This window comes from Carassius auratus, chromosome 30 (genome assembly GCF_003368295.1).
Source record: "Carassius auratus strain Wakin chromosome 30, ASM336829v1, whole genome shotgun sequence".
NCBI lineage: Eukaryota > Metazoa > Chordata > Actinopteri > Cypriniformes > Cyprinidae > Carassius > Carassius auratus.
The window spans coordinates 28,010,408-28,028,517 of NC_039272.1; the positions used below are offsets into that span (position 1 = coordinate 28,010,408).

At 41.7% G+C, this 18,110-nt stretch overlaps 1 protein-coding gene across 1 annotated transcript; it reads right to left on the reverse strand.

Moving 5' to 3' along the window:
- Positions 1–299: 299 nt before the first annotated feature.
- LOC113049853 (anaphase-promoting complex subunit 2-like) lies at positions 300–18,090 on the reverse strand. Its single transcript, XM_026212541.1, has 15 exons — positions 18,040–18,090; positions 17,810–17,914; positions 17,411–17,666; positions 16,496–16,811; positions 15,748–15,880; positions 6,522–6,723; positions 6,312–6,431; positions 6,111–6,228; positions 4,944–5,122; positions 4,504–4,645; positions 3,775–3,850; positions 3,464–3,667; positions 2,639–2,771; positions 1,662–1,903; positions 300–1,551 (listed from the first exon to the last, which is right to left on the reverse strand). Exons 2-15 carry the CDS (start codon positions 17,873–17,875, stop codon positions 1,339–1,341), a joined length of 2,400 nt encoding a protein of 799 aa, XP_026068326.1. The 5' UTR covers positions 17,876–17,914; positions 18,040–18,090; the 3' UTR covers positions 300–1,338.
- Between the last annotated feature and the right edge of the window lie 20 nt (positions 18,091–18,110).

An 18,110-nucleotide genomic window follows, 5' to 3' on the forward strand; every position in this document is an offset into this window, starting at 1 on the left:
GGTATACCGCCCAGGACTAGCTAACGCTCGTGCACCATCACTATGCGTTGAACCGGCATTCACCTCTGTGTTCTGCTTGGACTGGGCAGAGTCATGGGGCTACACACGCGGTAGTATGCTTTTAAGAGGGAAGTATAAAAAATAAATAAATAAAACAATAACTGACATGGGAAAAATACGTCGGTTAGAGGTTCTGATTTTCAATTTCGATAACTTTTCGATTAATCATCCAGCCTTTTCAGTAGTGTTAACTGTTACAAAAGATTACAAATTGTTAGAAAATAAGTTATTTTTACCTTTTTATTCATTAAAGAATCCTGAAAAAAGTGTTAAAGCAATAAAATAAAATATTAAGCAATACAACGGTTTTCAACACATATTTTAGAATAATAGCTGATGAAACTTGCATCACAGAAAAAAAAAAATTGAAATTGAAATAACATTTCACAATATTATAATGATAATATCAGTAATCACAATATCTCAAATTTTTTATAAAATTCCTTGATGGAGGACTACACATATACAAAATTTTACCTTTAATTCAAATTATGTTGATCATTTTTAATCACAAATTATGTAGACATATAGTGCTGTGAATATGCATTTGCCCTAATTCTGATTTCTTTTGTTTTTCTGTATATCTCAAACTACATTGTTTCAGAAATGAGAACTAAATTAATATAAAGCAATGGCAACCTAATCAAACAAAAAATACAATTTTAAATGACAATTTTAATAATTGAAGCAAAAATGATCTAATACCACCTGGGCCTGTGTGAAAATGTATTTGCTCCTGTATTTACAAATTCCATAGGAAGCTATATTCATTATGGGGTTCATCTAGACTAGAATCAAAAAATCAGGTCTGATTTCTGTCAACCTTGTTTAATTAAATCAGTGTTTAAATAGAAAATTTCAACAGCGTGAAGTTGGTTAAAATGTCTTACCTGGTAACACACTATGCCAAAGGTGAAAGAAATTTCAGAAATGATGAGGAAAGAGCTGACTGAAATACATTCTGGAAAGGGTTCTCAAATGCGGCTGGATTGTGCAGCAGGACAATAATCTGAAGCGGATGAGTAAATTCTATGAATGGCTCCAAAAAAGCAAAAGTGAAGTTTTGGAGTAGCCTAGTCAAAGTCATGACTTGAACCCAACTGAAACACTGTGGCAGGATCTTAAGTTCATAAACCCTCCTATTTTTCCAAAGATTTGATTACAAAATGTGTCTTTTTATTATTTTGCACAATATACAAACCAGGATAATTTTGTGTTTTGGGACAGAAGTTATAAGATATTTAATTGTTTTTCTGATCTCCACTCTATGGTTTCTGACTACTGGGTGGTCTTGGGCAGCCTGTAGACACCAGTGGACACTATAAGCTGGTGTGCCCTGACTTTCTTCTGTAGGAAAGCCTGCAGGTCATTCACATCCATCTCAGTGACCCCAGATCCGGCGGCTACAAACATTCGCAGCATGGAGTGGATCCTCTCCAAAGTCATGCTCTCCAGGTTAGTCAACATGGCCTGAATGTAGGCCCAGAACAGCTGAGAAATAAGGAAAAACAGTTTAGGATTGTTTTAGCATTACATGGCAAATAAAGGTCCTGAACAGTGTTACATTATTGCATTATGATAAAAGTACGTGTATAAATCACCTGCAGTTTCTCTTCTTTCTGCTCGGACTGTGTTGCGGTGTTGGAGTCTCCCTCCTCATCACTGTCAATGAGCATCACACTTCTGTCGGATCTCTCTCTGCAAGAGCTTGTTTCCTGCACAGTATATCGACCTCCGCCTTCCTCCCGCAGCACACCCTGCTGCTGCCACAGTGCCAACTTCCTGCGCACCATCTCTTGTGGCACACCTAGGACACTACTCAGCTCCTCCAATGTCCATGTGCCTAATGAAGGAAAGCAAATAGTAATGGGACTTCAAGCCAACAAATAATCAAGACTGTGGCATTCGCACACTAGGTAGTGCACATGCTCATAATGCATAAGACTGCTGCAGGTATATTTTTAGTTCAAAACCTGGAAAGTTAGTGTTACAAAGTTCTGTGGTTAATACAATTATTAAGTATTTTCATGTTTTATTCTACTACATAAAATACACCAGTAATAACGTTATTAACAAGTGAAACTAAATGGAACTCAAATAAGAAAAACAGTCTACCCAGTTTTTGTGTTTCTAATCAAAGTTTTGCAAACTTTTTTTTACCTCAAGTTTTCAGGGCAAATGTTTTTGAAACATGGTTGTAAGCATTGTGATGGTGATATTGAACCTGATTGTATTTAGGCTTCAAAACTTAGGTTATGTTAATTTGTGAAGATTATGACAATGAACAAAATGTGTAAGAATCATCAAATTTTGTTGGTCACAGAGGTTATTTTACCAATGAAAAAACCCTATTAGGTTTTCTGTTGAGGGAACCAGGGATTGGCTTAATTTGATTTGAGTCTGGTCCGTGCCTGATCCCATTCCCATTGATTTCTTCCAAATAGTTCCATTTTGCATGAAGTATTAAAATCCTAGCAGTCTCATTAAGGCATCTAAAGTCAGAGTGTATTGACTGTATTGTTGTTAAACAACAATACAGTCAATAAAAAAAATATTTTGGTGAATGAATTCTTCACACCTTTGTCCTGGAAGTGTAAAATGATTGCAGCATGAATGGGAGTCACTGTGAGGTTTGTGATGGTTCTGTCCTCCAGCTCCACATCCAGTGTAACAGAACCCAGATGAGGCTTCCACCTCAGAGTCCTCATGGCCTGCAAAATATTAAAAAGAAAAGAGAGAAAAAAACGATTCAGTATTTTGGTCACACTTTGGGGGGGGGGGGCTATAAGCATGCATATTATTAACATATTGGCTGTTAGTTAGTTCTTATAAAGCACATATTCTGCATGACCATATTGTGCAGACTGCATCCCTAATCTTACCTTGTACCTAAACTTAACAACTACCGGTAGCACTTTTTCCTGTTCCTCATGTACATACTATGTACTTATTATAGTAATTACAATAACTATGTAATAACTAGGTACTAACCCTGAACCTACCCTAAACCTAACCCTACCCCATGTAGTTACCTTGTGTTACCAGAACTTTCTAAGATAAATACACTGTAAGTAGACTATAAGTACATGTTAGTTCACATACTGTAAAATAAAGTGCAACCCAACTACCTTACTAAATATTAACAAGCAGCAAATTAGGAATTTGAGGCAAAAGTCGTAGTTAATGATTTGTTAATATTAAGAATTGGACTTTCAAATGAAGTGTGACCAGCATTTTCAGCAAAACACTGGAATAAAGTAAAATCATCAATGGCATGATTTGGAAATCATAAAGAACTGAAGAACCTAAACAAACTCTTGTCACTGCCTTGGGTAACTTGATGTTGAACATAGTATCTGGGTCTTACCACAAAACCAGTTGAGAACCAATGGACTGGGTGTACCTTGAGTTTTTCAAAGCGGTGTGTGTAGTCCTCCATGGCTTGAGAGACGACCGCAGGCAGTTCCATCTTCTCCTCCTTCAGCTGGGGCCAGAACTCAGATGAGATGATCATGGAAGACAGCGGTAATGTAGACTGTTCCTCTATAGGAAGACGACTCTCTTCCTCACGAATATTAGCGTTGATCCGCCGAGAGTCTGCTACATCCTGCAGAGAAAGACAGACACATTCAATAATATAAATAGCTAACGTTATGGAAGTAAATCCATTTGAGGTCACATGATAACAGGATGACTGATAACTAAGAGGCATACCTTTAACATCACCTCACAGTAATGCATGTGGGACTCGCCAAACCTCAGTTTCAGCAGCTCTACATTGCGAATCTCTCTATAAAACCAAATACAGAGGGAATTAAATCAAACAAGTTTTTGACATATTAAAAACCTAGTAAACAAACAGGACAACTCATTCTCTTTTGCTTTAGAATGTCTTTAATCTTTTGATATAGATCATTATAACATAAAATAATAATTTTTTCTTAATATTTAAAAAAAAGTAGTGTATAAAAAGAGAGCCTATCAACAGGCCACTGAATTTTCAAAAACTAAAACATGAGTGGTCTTTACTCAATGATTTTAAAATATTATTTGAAACATATAATGTCATTTATTTTACTTTTATTTGTATTCATAATATTTATTTATTGTATTTTCCCTATTTTTAGACTGCAATGTTGTAAATTCTAAATAAATTTGATCGCAGTCAATGTAAAGCAAAGTAAAGAAGCTGCTACTGAAGGACGGAGCAGTTCAGACTATTTGGACTGCAACAACTAACCAGCAGGCAATGAGCAAGCATTTATAATATTTCAGTCAATACAAAGGGTGTTCACAAGTCTTAAAGCTACAGCAGCAAAACAATGTGAGAGGATGATATGACTGCTTTAAACCAAACCAAAGTTAATAAGATGATTCAAGAGTATTAAGCGAAGGATTATAGAGGGAAAAAGTATATATGTTCATGTGTGCAAGGTGGATTACTTGGCTGTGCTGTAGTTGAGCTGGTGCAGAAGTCGGTCAGCCAGTACAGTCTTATACTCATTAATGAAGATCTCTTTACTTCCATAAATGCTGACCAGCAGACTGATGATGTCAGAAGAGCGCCGTTTAGAGCCAGTTTTATCTACAAGAGAGAAAGACAGTGACAGAGCTGAAATTTTGATTACCTGTTAGGAATTTCTGCAGACTGCATTGACTTGTATGTATTATACACGTATGCGAATGGCTGGTAAATTTGACAGATATATCCCACCAGAAATACCTTAAACTGCATTTAACATTATTTTCATTTAGCATTATTAATATTAATTATATTTTATAAATACCGTTATCCAGCAAAGAATCCTGAATAAATTGTCAACAATTCCTCAAAATAATATAAAAAGTAAAAAAATAAAAAACTGCTGGCAGTTAACACTAACCTGTGAGAGCATCAGTTGGATCTGGGGTCCAGTCTTCTGGATCACTCCCCTCATCTTCACTATCCTGTGTTTCCAGGGTAACAGGGTCAGCTCGTGAGAGCTCATTGGCTAGATCAGTACAACCCTCTGCATCACCCGTCAGACTGCCCACTATTTGACGCACAGTGTCCTCACGCGTTCTGTAATTTCCGACATTACAACAAAGAATTAAAGTGATAGTTCAGCCCAAAATCTAAATTATGTCATTAATAACTCACCCTCATGTCGTTCCAAACCAGTAAGACCTCCATTTATCTTTGGAACACAGTTTAAGACATTTCAGATTTAGTCAGAGAGCTCTCAGTCCCTTCATTGAAACTGTGTGTAAGAAAAAGGTAAGAAAAACATAATCAAAGTAGTCCATGTGATATCAGAGGGTCAGTTAGAATATTCTGAAGCATCGGAAATACATTTTGGTCCAAAAATAGCAAAAACTACGACTTTATTAAGCATTGTCTTCTCTTCCGTGTCTGTTGTGAGAAAGTTCAAAACAAAGCAGTTTGTCATATCCGGTTCGCGAACGAATCATTTGATGTAACCGGATCTTTTTGAACCAGTTCACCAAATCGAACTGAATTGTTTTAAACGGTTCACGTCTCCAATACGCATTAAACCACAAATTACTTAAGCTGTTAACTTTTTTAATGTGGCTGACACTCATTCTGAGTTAAAACAAACCAAAATCCCGGAGTAATTCATTTACTCAAACAGTACACTGACTGAACTGCTGTGAAGAGAGAAGTGAAGATGAACACCGAGCCGAGCCAGATAATGACTCGTTCACGAGTCAAGAACCGGTTGCATCGGTTTTTGGATCACCAGTAGTTCTTTTGGACAGTTAGATTCAATAAACGGGTTTATTTGTATCGAAATGTATTTTCGATGCTTCAAAATATTCTAACTGACTCTCTGATGTCACATGGACTACTGTGATGATGTTTTTCTTACCTTTCTGGATATGGACAGTATACCGTACACACAGTTTCAATGGAGGGACTGAGAGCTCTTTGACTAAATCTAAAATATCTTAAACTGTGATTTTTGGGTGAATTATCCCTTTAATTACTTCAGTTATGGAACTAGTTTACAAACAAGCACAGCTATCTTGATACATGCAGCCCCACTGACCTGAGATATCTGCGAATGGGTTGGCAGGCCACTTGCAATATCACCATAGAGGGGTCCAGCTCTCTTAGAGCTTTGATGGCAGAGATGTATACAGTGATAATGTCAGATGTGTGCACTCCTGAAGTGGGAAACAAAAACATGATGAAAGTCAAAACATTTTCACACATGGGTATGAAAATAGCAGTGTCCTGAATCACTGACCAGGATGCAGAAGTCGTGTTTCAAAGGCTGATTTAAGGGAGGCAAGAAGCTGCTGTCTCTGATTGGTCCGTTCAAGACAGAACTTAAGATCCTCAATAGCAGGAATAGACTCTGGAAAATCTGCAACAATTAAGCAGAAATTAATTTCCCATGAAACAACCAAGATAAGATTACATGTAGTATGATACATTAATAGAGTTTCGTTCTCACCTCGTATGATACTGAAGAGCTCCTCGATTCTCATGTTTACATAGATACGGCAGAAGAACTGCTGCATGTGACAGTGCCAGCGCTGGAGGAGAGCATTGGTTGGCTGACCCCCTGTGCCTTCTGTAGGTGTGGCATCACTGCCTACCTCTTGCACCTTACTGGCAAACACCCTACTCAGCCATCCCAAAACCTGCCCCAACCACTGGAAGCACAGTGATTTATTAGTGTTATTTTAGATGAGAGTCCATCAATAAGACTAACCACAATTTCTTAATTAACACTATTTTAAATGGACACTTCAGGCTTGAATATTAAAATGTAAAAACCAAATCCACCATATGCTTGAAGCAAATTAGCTCAAAATCTTGCTTATGCTCACCAATGAAAACCAACAACTAAGACTATTTTAATTGGGTTAGTTCACCCCAGAATCTAAATTATGTCATTAATAACTCACCCTCATGTCGTTCCAAACCCGTGAGACCTCCGTTCATCTTCGGAACACAGTTTAAGATATTTTAGATTTAGTCAGAGAGTTCTCAGTCCCTCCATTGAAACGGTGTGTATGGTATACTGTCCATGTCCAGAAAGGTAAGAAAAACATCATCAAAGTAGTCCATGTGATAAAAGAGGGTCAGTTAGAATTTGTTGAAGCATCAAAAATACATGTTGGTCCAAAAATAGCAAAAACTACGACTTTATTCAGCATTGTCTTCTCTTCCGTGTCTGTTGTGAGAGAGTTCAAAACAAAGCAGTTTGTCATATCCGGTTCGCAAACGAATCATTCGATGTAACTGTATCTTTTTGAACCAGTTCACCAAATCGAACTGAATCGTTTGAAACGGTTCGCGTCTCCAATAAGCATAAATCCACAAATGACTTAAGCTGTTAACTTTTTTAATGTGGCTGACACTCCCTCTGAGTTCAAATAAACCAATATCCCCGAGTAATTAATTTACTCAGCCAGTACACTGACTGAATTGCTGTGAAGAGTGAACTGAAGATGAACACCGAGCCGAGCCAGAAAACGAACAAAAGATTGACTTGTTCTCGAGTCAAGAACCATTTCTGTCAGGCGCGTCTGATTCGAGAACGGAGGAGCTGATGATACTGCGCTTGTGTTGTGTGATTCAGCGTGAAGCAGAATGACACACAGAGCATCTGAACAGAACTGGTTCTTTTGGTGAATGATTCTGAACTGATTCTGTGCTAATGTTATGAGCGCGGGTAAACCGAAGGCTTGAATCAAGGACAATCATCGCAAATGACATCCTTACGTCGAGCGCAAAAGAACAGGTGAACCGTTTTCTTCAACCGGTTTATTGAATCGAACTTTCCGAAAGAACTACTGGTGATCCAAAAACCGATGCAACCTGTTCTTGACTTGTGAACGAGTCAATCTTTTGTTCGTTATCTGGCTTGGCTCGGTGTACATCTTCAGTTCCCTTATCGAGTGGGTCTCTCGACATTACGTATGGGGAAATCCATTTCCTCTAAATTATGAAGTCTGATTGAAAAACTGTTTTGCTTGCAAATAGCTAAAAACCTCAGAATCTTTTTTCTTCACTTGAGTCTGGTTTCGCCGTGGATTCATGCATACAGAGCGGAAAATTGTGGAAAATGACCCCCTCTCGCATTCCGGTGATTTTTACTCTTAAAATGTCACTTTGCCACATGTGTGGTGGGCCCATTGATTTCCCGGACACACATGACCAGTGGGTGCTGTGCCTGAGTCGGGCTCACGCATAGGCGGCATTCGAAGGATCGGGATGTCTTTCCTGTGAGGAGCTTCCCATCGAGATCCTTCATGCAAGGCTGGCTGTTACCCGTAACGGTGGCCCTGTATCTCCTGCCTCTCCCCCGTCCGCTGCCATCGAGCTGTGAACCGGGAGACTGCAGAGAGCTCTGTTGACAGATTCTGTCGAGGTACTGGCATCGGCCCAAAGCCCACGCCATCCTCACGTGGAAGATCCCCTCTCATACTCTGAGGCCAGTTACCGCCCTCCACTAGAAGCGTGGGAAATGGTCTAGTTTGGATATGACGAGGACGACGCCATGTCTACTAATGCCTCAGACCCGGGAGCATGGTTCGAGGCCCCTCCTGAAGCCGCCCCCGCCTCGCTGGATGCGGAGCTTACGGCAATCCTCACGGAGGCGGTGGCAGATATGGAATTGGAGTGGACAGCCCCCAAGGAGCTGCCGTCTAAGAGATGGATGGACGGTTCCTTCCTCGGCACGGGCTGTCAGGCTGAAGCCCCACAGAGACCCGCGCCCTTTTTCTCTGAGGTCCACGAGGAACTCACCCGGTCATGGTGCTCCCCTTTCTCAGCCCAAGCCAATGCACAGGGGACCCAGCTGCTGACGACAGTGGAAGGGGCGGAGAAATTAGGATACACGCGACCGCCTCCCGTCGAGGATGCTATCGCGGCCCACCTGGCGTCTTCTCCCGGCTGAAAAAATGCCTCTTTGCCTTCTAGGCCATGTCGAGCTACTGCTCACATCGCCGAGAAGGCATACAAATCGGATGGACATGCAGCATCTGCCCTCCACACGATGGCAATCCTACAGGTCAAACTTGGCTCCTGGGGTCCCTGGACGATTGAAGCCCGGACCCAGAGTGGATCAGGAAGCTGCGCACGGCGGCGGATCTCGCTCTCGCAGCGTCGAAGAAGGTCACACAGAGAATCGGCCGCAATATGAGCAGCCTTGTGGTCCTGCATTGCAATCTGTGACTGACGCTGTCCGGCATGCGCAATGCCGAAAAGAGGCAGTTTCTGGATGCGCCGGTGAGCCCCACCAGTCTTTTCGGTGTCGCGGTGGAATCTCTGTCTGAGAAATAGGCCGAAACGGTCTCATTCCCCCCCCCCCCCCCTGCAGCGAGGTCCAGGTCTTCTTCAGCGCAGCGCCCGGCGGGATATAGCAGGCGCACGTTCCCGGGCGCAATAGAGCGCCGTGAGCCAGAGCCACCGTTCTGCCAGGGGCAAGCCCCGTTTTGGTACTAAACCTGCCTCTAGCAGCAAAGGGCGCCCAGCTGGCAAGGGGGAAGAGAGCACGGGATGTGTTCGTCGGACCCGCGCCGAAGAGGGCGTGTTCCCGCCCGGAGTTCGTCAACAATGTAAATGTTGTGAGAATGAAACCGCTGTGTTCTGTTTCAATAAACATGCATTACATGCCTCAGCAAATGAGCTTTCTTCCTCCCTCTACTATTACCTGCTACATAAGCAAAGCCTCTCCCCCGAGAGACGCTTCGCAAAGTGGAAGCTCGGGGAAACCCGAGGAGGTGACTATGTATGTTCCCGTGCAAGAAGCCGCGGACGAGTCACCTGCCATTCATGTAGCGGTCAATGCTTCCCCGGTGGCTGGTGCGCAGACCCTGTATTGAGTCATCTGAGCGCGTGGGCAAAGCTCCCGGCGGCATCTTATTGGGTGATCAACACGATAAAACGTGGCTATACGCTCCAGTTCACTCGCAAACCACCCTGCTTCGGTGGTGTGATTATGACAGAAGTATCAGAACAGAGCACCCCGCTGCTACGGGAAAAAATCTCCTCTCTCCTGGCCAAACAAGCAGCAGAGATAGTGCCCGAGGAACGAAGAAATTCCGTGTTCTTCAGCCGTTATTTTCTAGTTCCGAAAAAGGACTGAGGTACAGTATTGTTCAAAATAATAGCAGTACAATGTGACTAACCAGAATAATCAAGGTTTTTCGTATATTTTTTTATTGCTACGTGGCAAACAAGTTACCAGTAGGTTCAGTAGATTCTCAGAAAACAAAAGAGACCCAGCATTCATGATATGCACGCTCTTAAGGCTGTGCAATTGGGCAATTAGTTGAATTAGTTGAAAGGGGTGTGTTCAAAAAAATAGCAGTGTGGCATTCAATCACTGAGGTCATCAATTTTGTGAAGAAACAGGTGTGAATCAGGTGGCCCCTATTTAAGGATGAAGCCAACACTTGTTGAACATGCATTTGAAAGCTGAGGAAAATGGGTCGTTCAAGACATTGTTCAGAAGAACAGCGTACTTTGATTAAAAAGTTGATTAGAGAGGGGAAAACCTATAAAGAGGTGCAAAAAATGATAGGCTGTTCAGCTAAAATGATCTCCAATGCCTTAAAATGGAGAGCAAAACCAGAGAGACGTGGAAGAAAACGGAAGACAACCATCAAAATGGATAGAAGAATAACCAGAATGGCAAAGGCTCAGCCAATGATCACCTCCAGGATGATCAAAGACAGTCTGGAGTTACCTGTAAGTACTGTGACAGTTAGAAGACGTCTGTGTGAAGCTAATCTATTTTCAAGAATCCCCCGCAAAGTCCCTCTGTTAAAAAAAAGGCATGTGCAGAAGAGGTTACAATTTGCCAAAGAACACATCAACTGGCCTAAAGAGAAATGGAGGAACATTTTGTGGACTGATGAGAGTAAAATTGTTCTTTTTGGGTCCAAGGGCCACAGGCAGTTTGTGAGACGACCCCCAAACTCTGAATTCAAGCCACAGTACACAGTGAAGACAGTGAAGCATGGAGGTGCAAGCATCATGATATGGGCATGTTTCTCCTACTATGGTGTTGGGCCTATTTATCGCATACCAGGGATCATGGATCAGTTTGCATATGTTAAAATACTTGAAGAGGTCATGTTGCCCTATGCTGAAGAGGACATGCCCTTGAAATGGTTGTTTCAACAAGACAATGACCCAAAACACACTAGTAAACGGGCAAAGTCTTGGTTCCAAACCAACAAAATTAATGTTATGGAGTGGCCAGCCCAATCTCCAGACCTTAATCCAATTGAGAACTAGTGGGGTGATATCAAAAATGCTGTTTCTGAAGCAAAACCAAGAAATGTGAATGAATTGTGGAATGTTGTTAAAGAATCATGGAGTGGAATAACAGCTGAGAGGTGCCACAAGTTGGTTGACTCCATGCCACACAGATGTCAAGCAGTTTTAAAAAACTGTGGTCATACAACTAAATATTAGTTTAGTGATTCACAGGATTGCTAAATCCCAGAAAAAAAAAATGTTTGTACAAAATAGTTTTGAGTTTGTACAGTCAAAGGTAGACACTGCTATTTTTTTGAACACACCCCTTTCAACTAATTGCCCAATTGCACAGCCTTAAGAGCGTGCATATCATGAATGCTGGGTCTTGTTTGTTTTCTGACAATCTACTGAACCTACTGGTAACTTGTTTGCCACGCAGCAATAAAAAATATACTAAAAACCTTGATTATTCTGGTTAGTCACATTGTACTGCTATTATTTTGAACAATACTGTATGCGCCCCATCTTAGACCTGAGATTACTGAACAAAGCGCTCGGGAAACGCACGTTCAAGATGATAACTGTGAAGCAGATCCTTGCGCACATTCAGCCCGATGATTACTTCATTGCAGTGGATCTAAAGGATGCATACTTCCACATCCAGATAGCCCCCCATCACAGGCGCTTCCTGCGTCTTGCATTTGAGGGTGTGGCGTACCAGCTCAAAGTGTTGCCGTTTGGGCTCGCTTTGGCTCCCCGTGTATTTACAATGTGCATGAATACAGCATTCGCTCCCCTGAAGCTCAGTGGAATGCGCATACTGAACTATCTCGAAGGTTAGTCATCGCACGGTCGAGAAGCGCTCTCGAGGAACACAAACACAGACTCCTCGCCCATTTGACAGGTTTGGGGCTGTCTGTGAACATTCAGAAGAGCACACTGCAGCCGCGCCAATATATCACATTCCTGGTTATGATACTGGACTCGCGCACTATGATCGCGAAGCTGTCAGAGCCGAGAATCCAGTCGATTCACAATACACTAGCCCTCTTCATTCAAGGCAGAGCTATCGCCTTAAGAACATTTCAGAGGTTGCTCGGTCTGATGGCGCGACCATATTCGAGCAGGGTGCTGCTACGGGCAGAGTGGTCAGATGTGTAGTGGTCACTACGGATGCATTACTATCAGGCTTGGGAGCCCTATGCGATGGCAGACCAGCTTTCGGTACGTGGCCAGGGGGTGGGGAGATGTGCTGGCATATAAACTGCTTGGAGATGGAAGCGGTTCATCTAGCGCTGCAGAGTTTCCTTCTGTTTGTGAAACACGGTCATGTTCTCATCAGAACGGATAACACGGCGGTGGTGGCGTACATCAATCGCCAGGGAGGTTTGCATTCGCGATCCCTGCAGGGATTAGCGAGACAGCTGCTGTTATGGACGGACAGGGTACTTCTGTCGATTCAAGCAGTGCACGTACTGGGCAGTTTGAATTGTGGAGCGAACATGCTGTCCAGGGACAGCATTGTACACGGAGAATGGAGGCTCCATCCGCAAAGATAAATATGATCTGGAATCTGTTTGGCAAAGCGGAGATCGACCTCTTTGCGTTGCAAGAGAACGCCCACTGGGGGGGGACGTGCTGTCCAGCCACTGGCCCAAGGGATGGAAGTATGGTTTTCCCCCAGTCAAGTTAATGCCGCTGGTGCTGCAAAAGATAAGGGAGGAGAGATGTGCGTTGATCCTGGTAGCACCCAAATGGCCCAACCAGCCGTGGTTCCCGGAACTGGTGAACATATCGCGGCTTCCCCCGTGGCGGATCCCGCCGAGAAGGGACCTCTTATCCCAGGCGAGGGGCACCATATGGCACCCCAACCCAGAGCTTTGGGACCTGCATGTGTGGCAGATCAGCGTGGAGTAAATCAGCGAGTGCTGCAGACAATAGCAGAGGCTAGAGCCCCTTCGACGAGGTGTTTATACACTCTGAAGTGGAAAGTATTTGCTAACTGGTGTGTTGACAAAAATGAGGACCCCAGGAGTTGCGATATCTCCATTATTCTGACCTTCCTACAGGAACGTCTGGATGCTGGCAGTTCCCCATCTACAGTGAAAGTCTACGTGGCAGCTATCGCCGTTTTTCGTGACTTGCTAGACGGCCATTCAGTGGGGAGGCACCCCCTGATAACGAGCTTTCTTCGGGGAGCTAGGCGGCTTGTCTGGGACCGGTCGTGCTTAGTGCGCTGTCCGACCCACCTTTTGAACCTGCTTATAGACCTGTGTGCTTATAGACAGAGTCAGTTATTTTAGTAATAGCAATGGTTGAGGTATTCATTCACTATCTAATGTGGCCCCTTTATTATGCCCGCATTGTAAGCCGGCAGTGTATTCCCAAGCACCAACATATTGCTGCATTTTCCCCATATCACACCAGTGTTGCTTATCTGGGTGCACGGGATTAGGATGGTGTAGGAGCTGATTTGGATATCTGCCAAGAGGGGTTTCAACCAGGTCCGGTACCCGACCTAGAGCTAACACGCTGTAAGAATTAGTGCTTATGCTCTTCTGTGGCTCGATGCGAGCTGGGCCGGACAGTATTTCCCACACGGCGGGGGTTTTATTGTTCCCCACACGTAATGTCGAGAGACCGACTCGATAAGGGAACGTCTCCGGTTACTCACGTAACCTTAGTTCCCTGAGAGGAGGGAACGAGACATTACGTAACCTGCCATGTGTAAAACCTTCCAGCCTCATAACTCTCGTTCAGTCGAAGATTCTGAGGTTTTTGGCGCCCGTCTTCTCCTATATTGATGTCTGTCAGCCAATCAGGTGAGGGCGAGGGCGCCATTGGCTATTTGCAAGCAAAAGAGTTATTCAATCAGATTTCATAATTTCGAGGAAATGGATTTCCCCATACGTAATGTCTCATTCCCTCCTCTCTGGGAACTAAGGTTACGTGAGTAACCAGAGACGTTCTCTCTTCACAGCAGTTCAGTCAGTATACTGTTTGAGTACATGAATTACTCCGGGATATTGGTTTGTTTTAATTCAGAGGGAGTGTTAGCCACATTAAAAAAGTTAACAGCTTAAGTCATTTGTGGATTAATGCTTATTGGAGACCGTTTCAAACGATTCAGTTCGATTTGATGATGTTTTTATTACCTTTCAGGACATGGACAGTATACCATACACACAGTTTCAATGGAAGAACTGAGAGCTCCCGGACTAAATCTAAAATATCTTAAACTGTGTTCCGAAGATGAACAGAGGTCTCACGGATTTGGAACGACATGAGGGTGAGTTATTAATGACATAATTTAGATTTTTGGGTGATCCCTTTAATCAATGTTATGATTTTGTCAGCTTTTTATTGTACAGTCCTGTTTTTTAGGCAAATATTATGTACTTGCAAAAGTTATTACAATGAGTAGATAATAACAACGTAATAACACTGATCCTAAAGTCCATTTACATTAAATTAGTTACTTTTGTATTTGTACTTGTTTTTGAAATTCTTGGTTAAGTACACTTCATATGAGCATAGTTTAAAATGAAGTGCAGCTGTTATTTTTAGGATTGACTGTTTCTTAACCAATCAACCATTTCAAATAGAAAAATTCTCACTAATTTGTACAGTGTATTAAAAAAATATATTATAAAAATATATTATCATCTTCTTATATCTAGTTCTCGTGACCCCCTGATCTGCACATTTTGTATGTCTCTCTTATCGCATCAGATGTTTGTTCTATTCGAATGAAAGTGCCCTGATGCCACAGGATATTCTGCCATGATTCCAGTTTGAAGCAAATGTATGTTCCATTCAAAAGTGCACTGAAGAGTTTAAAATGTATTTATTTACCGAGCTATATGATGTCACACTTGTCTGTGTGTGAAGACACTGTGCAGTGCAAATCTGTGAATAAATGTTCCAAAGTAAAGTAAACTTCAACAGGTTTCAGAGCACTTCTAATGAGCTGATAATCTGAATTAGGTGTGTTAACAAAGAGGGACATGCAAAATGTACAGAGCTGGGGGGTGCGAGGACTGGAATTGAGAACCGCTGATCTACCCCATATTTATGGGGTCTTTTACATATGACTGCTGCACAGACTTTGGGTTCAGGATCTGCTGAACACCCCCAAACCCATAATAAAAAACTTGAAGTGTTTTTACACGTGTAGAACTTTTCAAAAGATCAAATGTTAATGTAATGATATAAATTATCATTATTTAAAGCTGCCACACATCAGAATTTGCACACACTTCTAGTCGTTCTAGTTGGCAGAGGTTTTGTGCAGACAAATCAACCTAATTTAAAATCTACATGAATCAAGTTACACATTTCGGACTCTTAATGGAATTTTTACATAAATTTAAACCCTTGTGCATAATTTGAAGCATCAACATTCAAGATCATATCAAATTAAACATCTTCTGCTTTGTAACTGTTTGAAAAGTGTTTACATCATTGAAGTCTGTGAGAAAAGAGCTTTCGTATTCTCCCCTGCAGCGCTGCTCCATCCTCTTCTCTATCAGCTGGTGCAAGATGCTGGTCACGGCCTCTGAGCTCACACGCTCCAACAGCTGTAGTGTGGAGCTGAAATGAACATTATAAGATATTAGATAAGAAATCTTCATCAGACATTTATGAAGACATTATATATCCTAGCAATCCACCTCTCCAAGAAAGTACTTGATGTATTTGATATTCTTTAAATGTTACTGTTATGCAGTAATAGCTATGGATGCCTATGAATGTTAGCACACATATTAATGTTTTATTCTGTTGAGTATATAAGAATTTTGAAGTTAACTTTTTGAGTCCATTTCATTAGATAAAATATTGTAAATACTTCTCCATAAATAAAATCAATCCATATCACTATTGTCTGTTGTGATACTGATTAAGATGCAAAACAAAAATGTTTTGCACTGAGCACATTGCTTCTCCTGTTGTTGGACACAGAAAATGTATTTTAATGTGTAAAATGAAACATACTATATAAAATACTACTGGGAATACTGCATGCTTTTACAAAAAAAAAAAAAAATTGTAGTAAACTGTATGTACTGTATAATATGCTGCATGCTAGAATTCCATTTCAAAGACTTGCACAAATTAAATGATACAGACATTCAGCTCTCTTACAACAAAGGAAAGGGCAGCATCTGTAGTATTATCAGAATGGTACAGTATTTCTCTTCAACTCACAGTATGTGGCTGAGCCCTTGAAGCTGCTCTAGAGCTTCCTGACACCAACACAGGTGAGGGAGGACGGCACAGCCTGGGCACAAACCACCTTCATCATGGCCCTCCTCAGCCTCCACTGCTTCCCCGGCCTGACTCATGTGTACGGAGAATGTGCGGCTGTAAAACTCTAACACACGCTCTTGCAGCACAGGTGGAGGAGAGAACAGAAGAATGGCACGAATGACAGAGAAAGCTCTCTCTGTCAGACCACAGGCCCCTGGACCAGACAGACCTCCACGACCCTCATCCTGCCATGAGCCCAGTCTCTCAAGACCATCTTGAGAAATAAAAGAGATATTAACACAGTAGACTCAAGAAACACTGGACAAAAAAATCTGGTCACAATTTCCCCTTAAATCCAAAATAAAAATTATAAATAATACATTAAGACATCAGAACTTTTAGATTTCACATTATGGAACGTAAACATTTAAGGAAAAATATATCAGTGTCTAGGAAAAAAGCTTCAAAGTTTCAAAATACAACTTACTACAGAACTCCATTGACTTTACAAAAACAATAGCTCAACACCTGAAGGGTCAACTAAGGGGATTATTATTATTAATTATAAACATAAATATTATAAATTAATATATTAAAACAAGAGAGACAGAGAGAATTATGTTGGGCAGTTGAGAGCAACTATTCTACAACGTCTCGATTTTAGAGTTTCAACCAGCAACAAAAAGTACACTTTATATAGTTTACTGTAGTTTTATAGCTTTTCTAATAAAATTAAGTCAGCTATGTCACAACTGCAACAATAAACAAACTCTATACTTTTCTAACATCTGTTTTTCAAATACATATAGGCTGTTAATAAATGTAAATATATTTTAATAAAAACAGTTGCCAAACGAGTAGGGTGTGAAATACCAAGGAAAGGTTGCAGCTCTTGGAGAAGGTTTTGAAAGGCTTCTATTAAAGCCTTTGCCCTGTCTCTCTCCTGTGACTCCCCCTCTGGCTGCTTGAGCCCCGTCCAGAAGTCTGGTGCAACAGAAGTAGTCAAACGCACCTGCAGAGTCTCAAGCAGCCAACCTTCCACATACTGACCCAGTCCATGTACACCCAGCAGGGCCAAGGCTTCAGAGAGAACCTTATCAGTAGAAGCATTTGGTGGCACAGGAGACACCTAAGAGAATCATGATTGGGTTTCAACGTTTTCCAAAGGTACTTGCTTTGTTAATGAAGCTACAATTAGAAGCTGGATTTAGACCAGACGCGATTTCAGCAACCGTTTTTACCCAGTTACACCGTATTATATCTAACACTCACCAGTGCAGATGTCACTGTGTCCCAGGCTGCAGAAAGACCCTGCGGCATCGACTGGGCTTCGTTCATTCCTCTCTCAGGCTGTAGTGTAAACAATAGTCATATACCCTGGGATACAAGAATAATGTTTTGTCACGTTACCATGCGTATATTTTCATTTTACTCCATGACTGTGTAATCCAAAATCATATGATCAAAGCATTTAAATGATTCTCTTTAGACATAACACCTACAAATTACAGCGCTATTCTTCAAACGCTTGTCGCTCGCAGATGACGACACGCTGACGTTGTTTGTAGTAGTA

Excerpts from the sequence above, each read along its gene's own strand:
- LOC113049853 (XM_026212541.1), bottom strand. The coding sequence starts at position 17,875 with ATGAACGAAGCCCAGTCGATGCCGCAGGGTCTTTCTGCAGCCTGGGAC. Across the intron at positions 16,812-17,410 it reads AGAGCTGCAACCTTTCCTTG|ATGGTCTTGAGAGACTGGGC; the intron begins GTATTTCACACC and ends TTATTTCTCAAG. Across the intron at positions 6,432-6,521 it reads GCTCTTCAGTATCATACGAG|ATTTTCCAGAGTCTATTCCT; the intron begins GTGAGAACGAAA and ends TAATTGTTGCAG.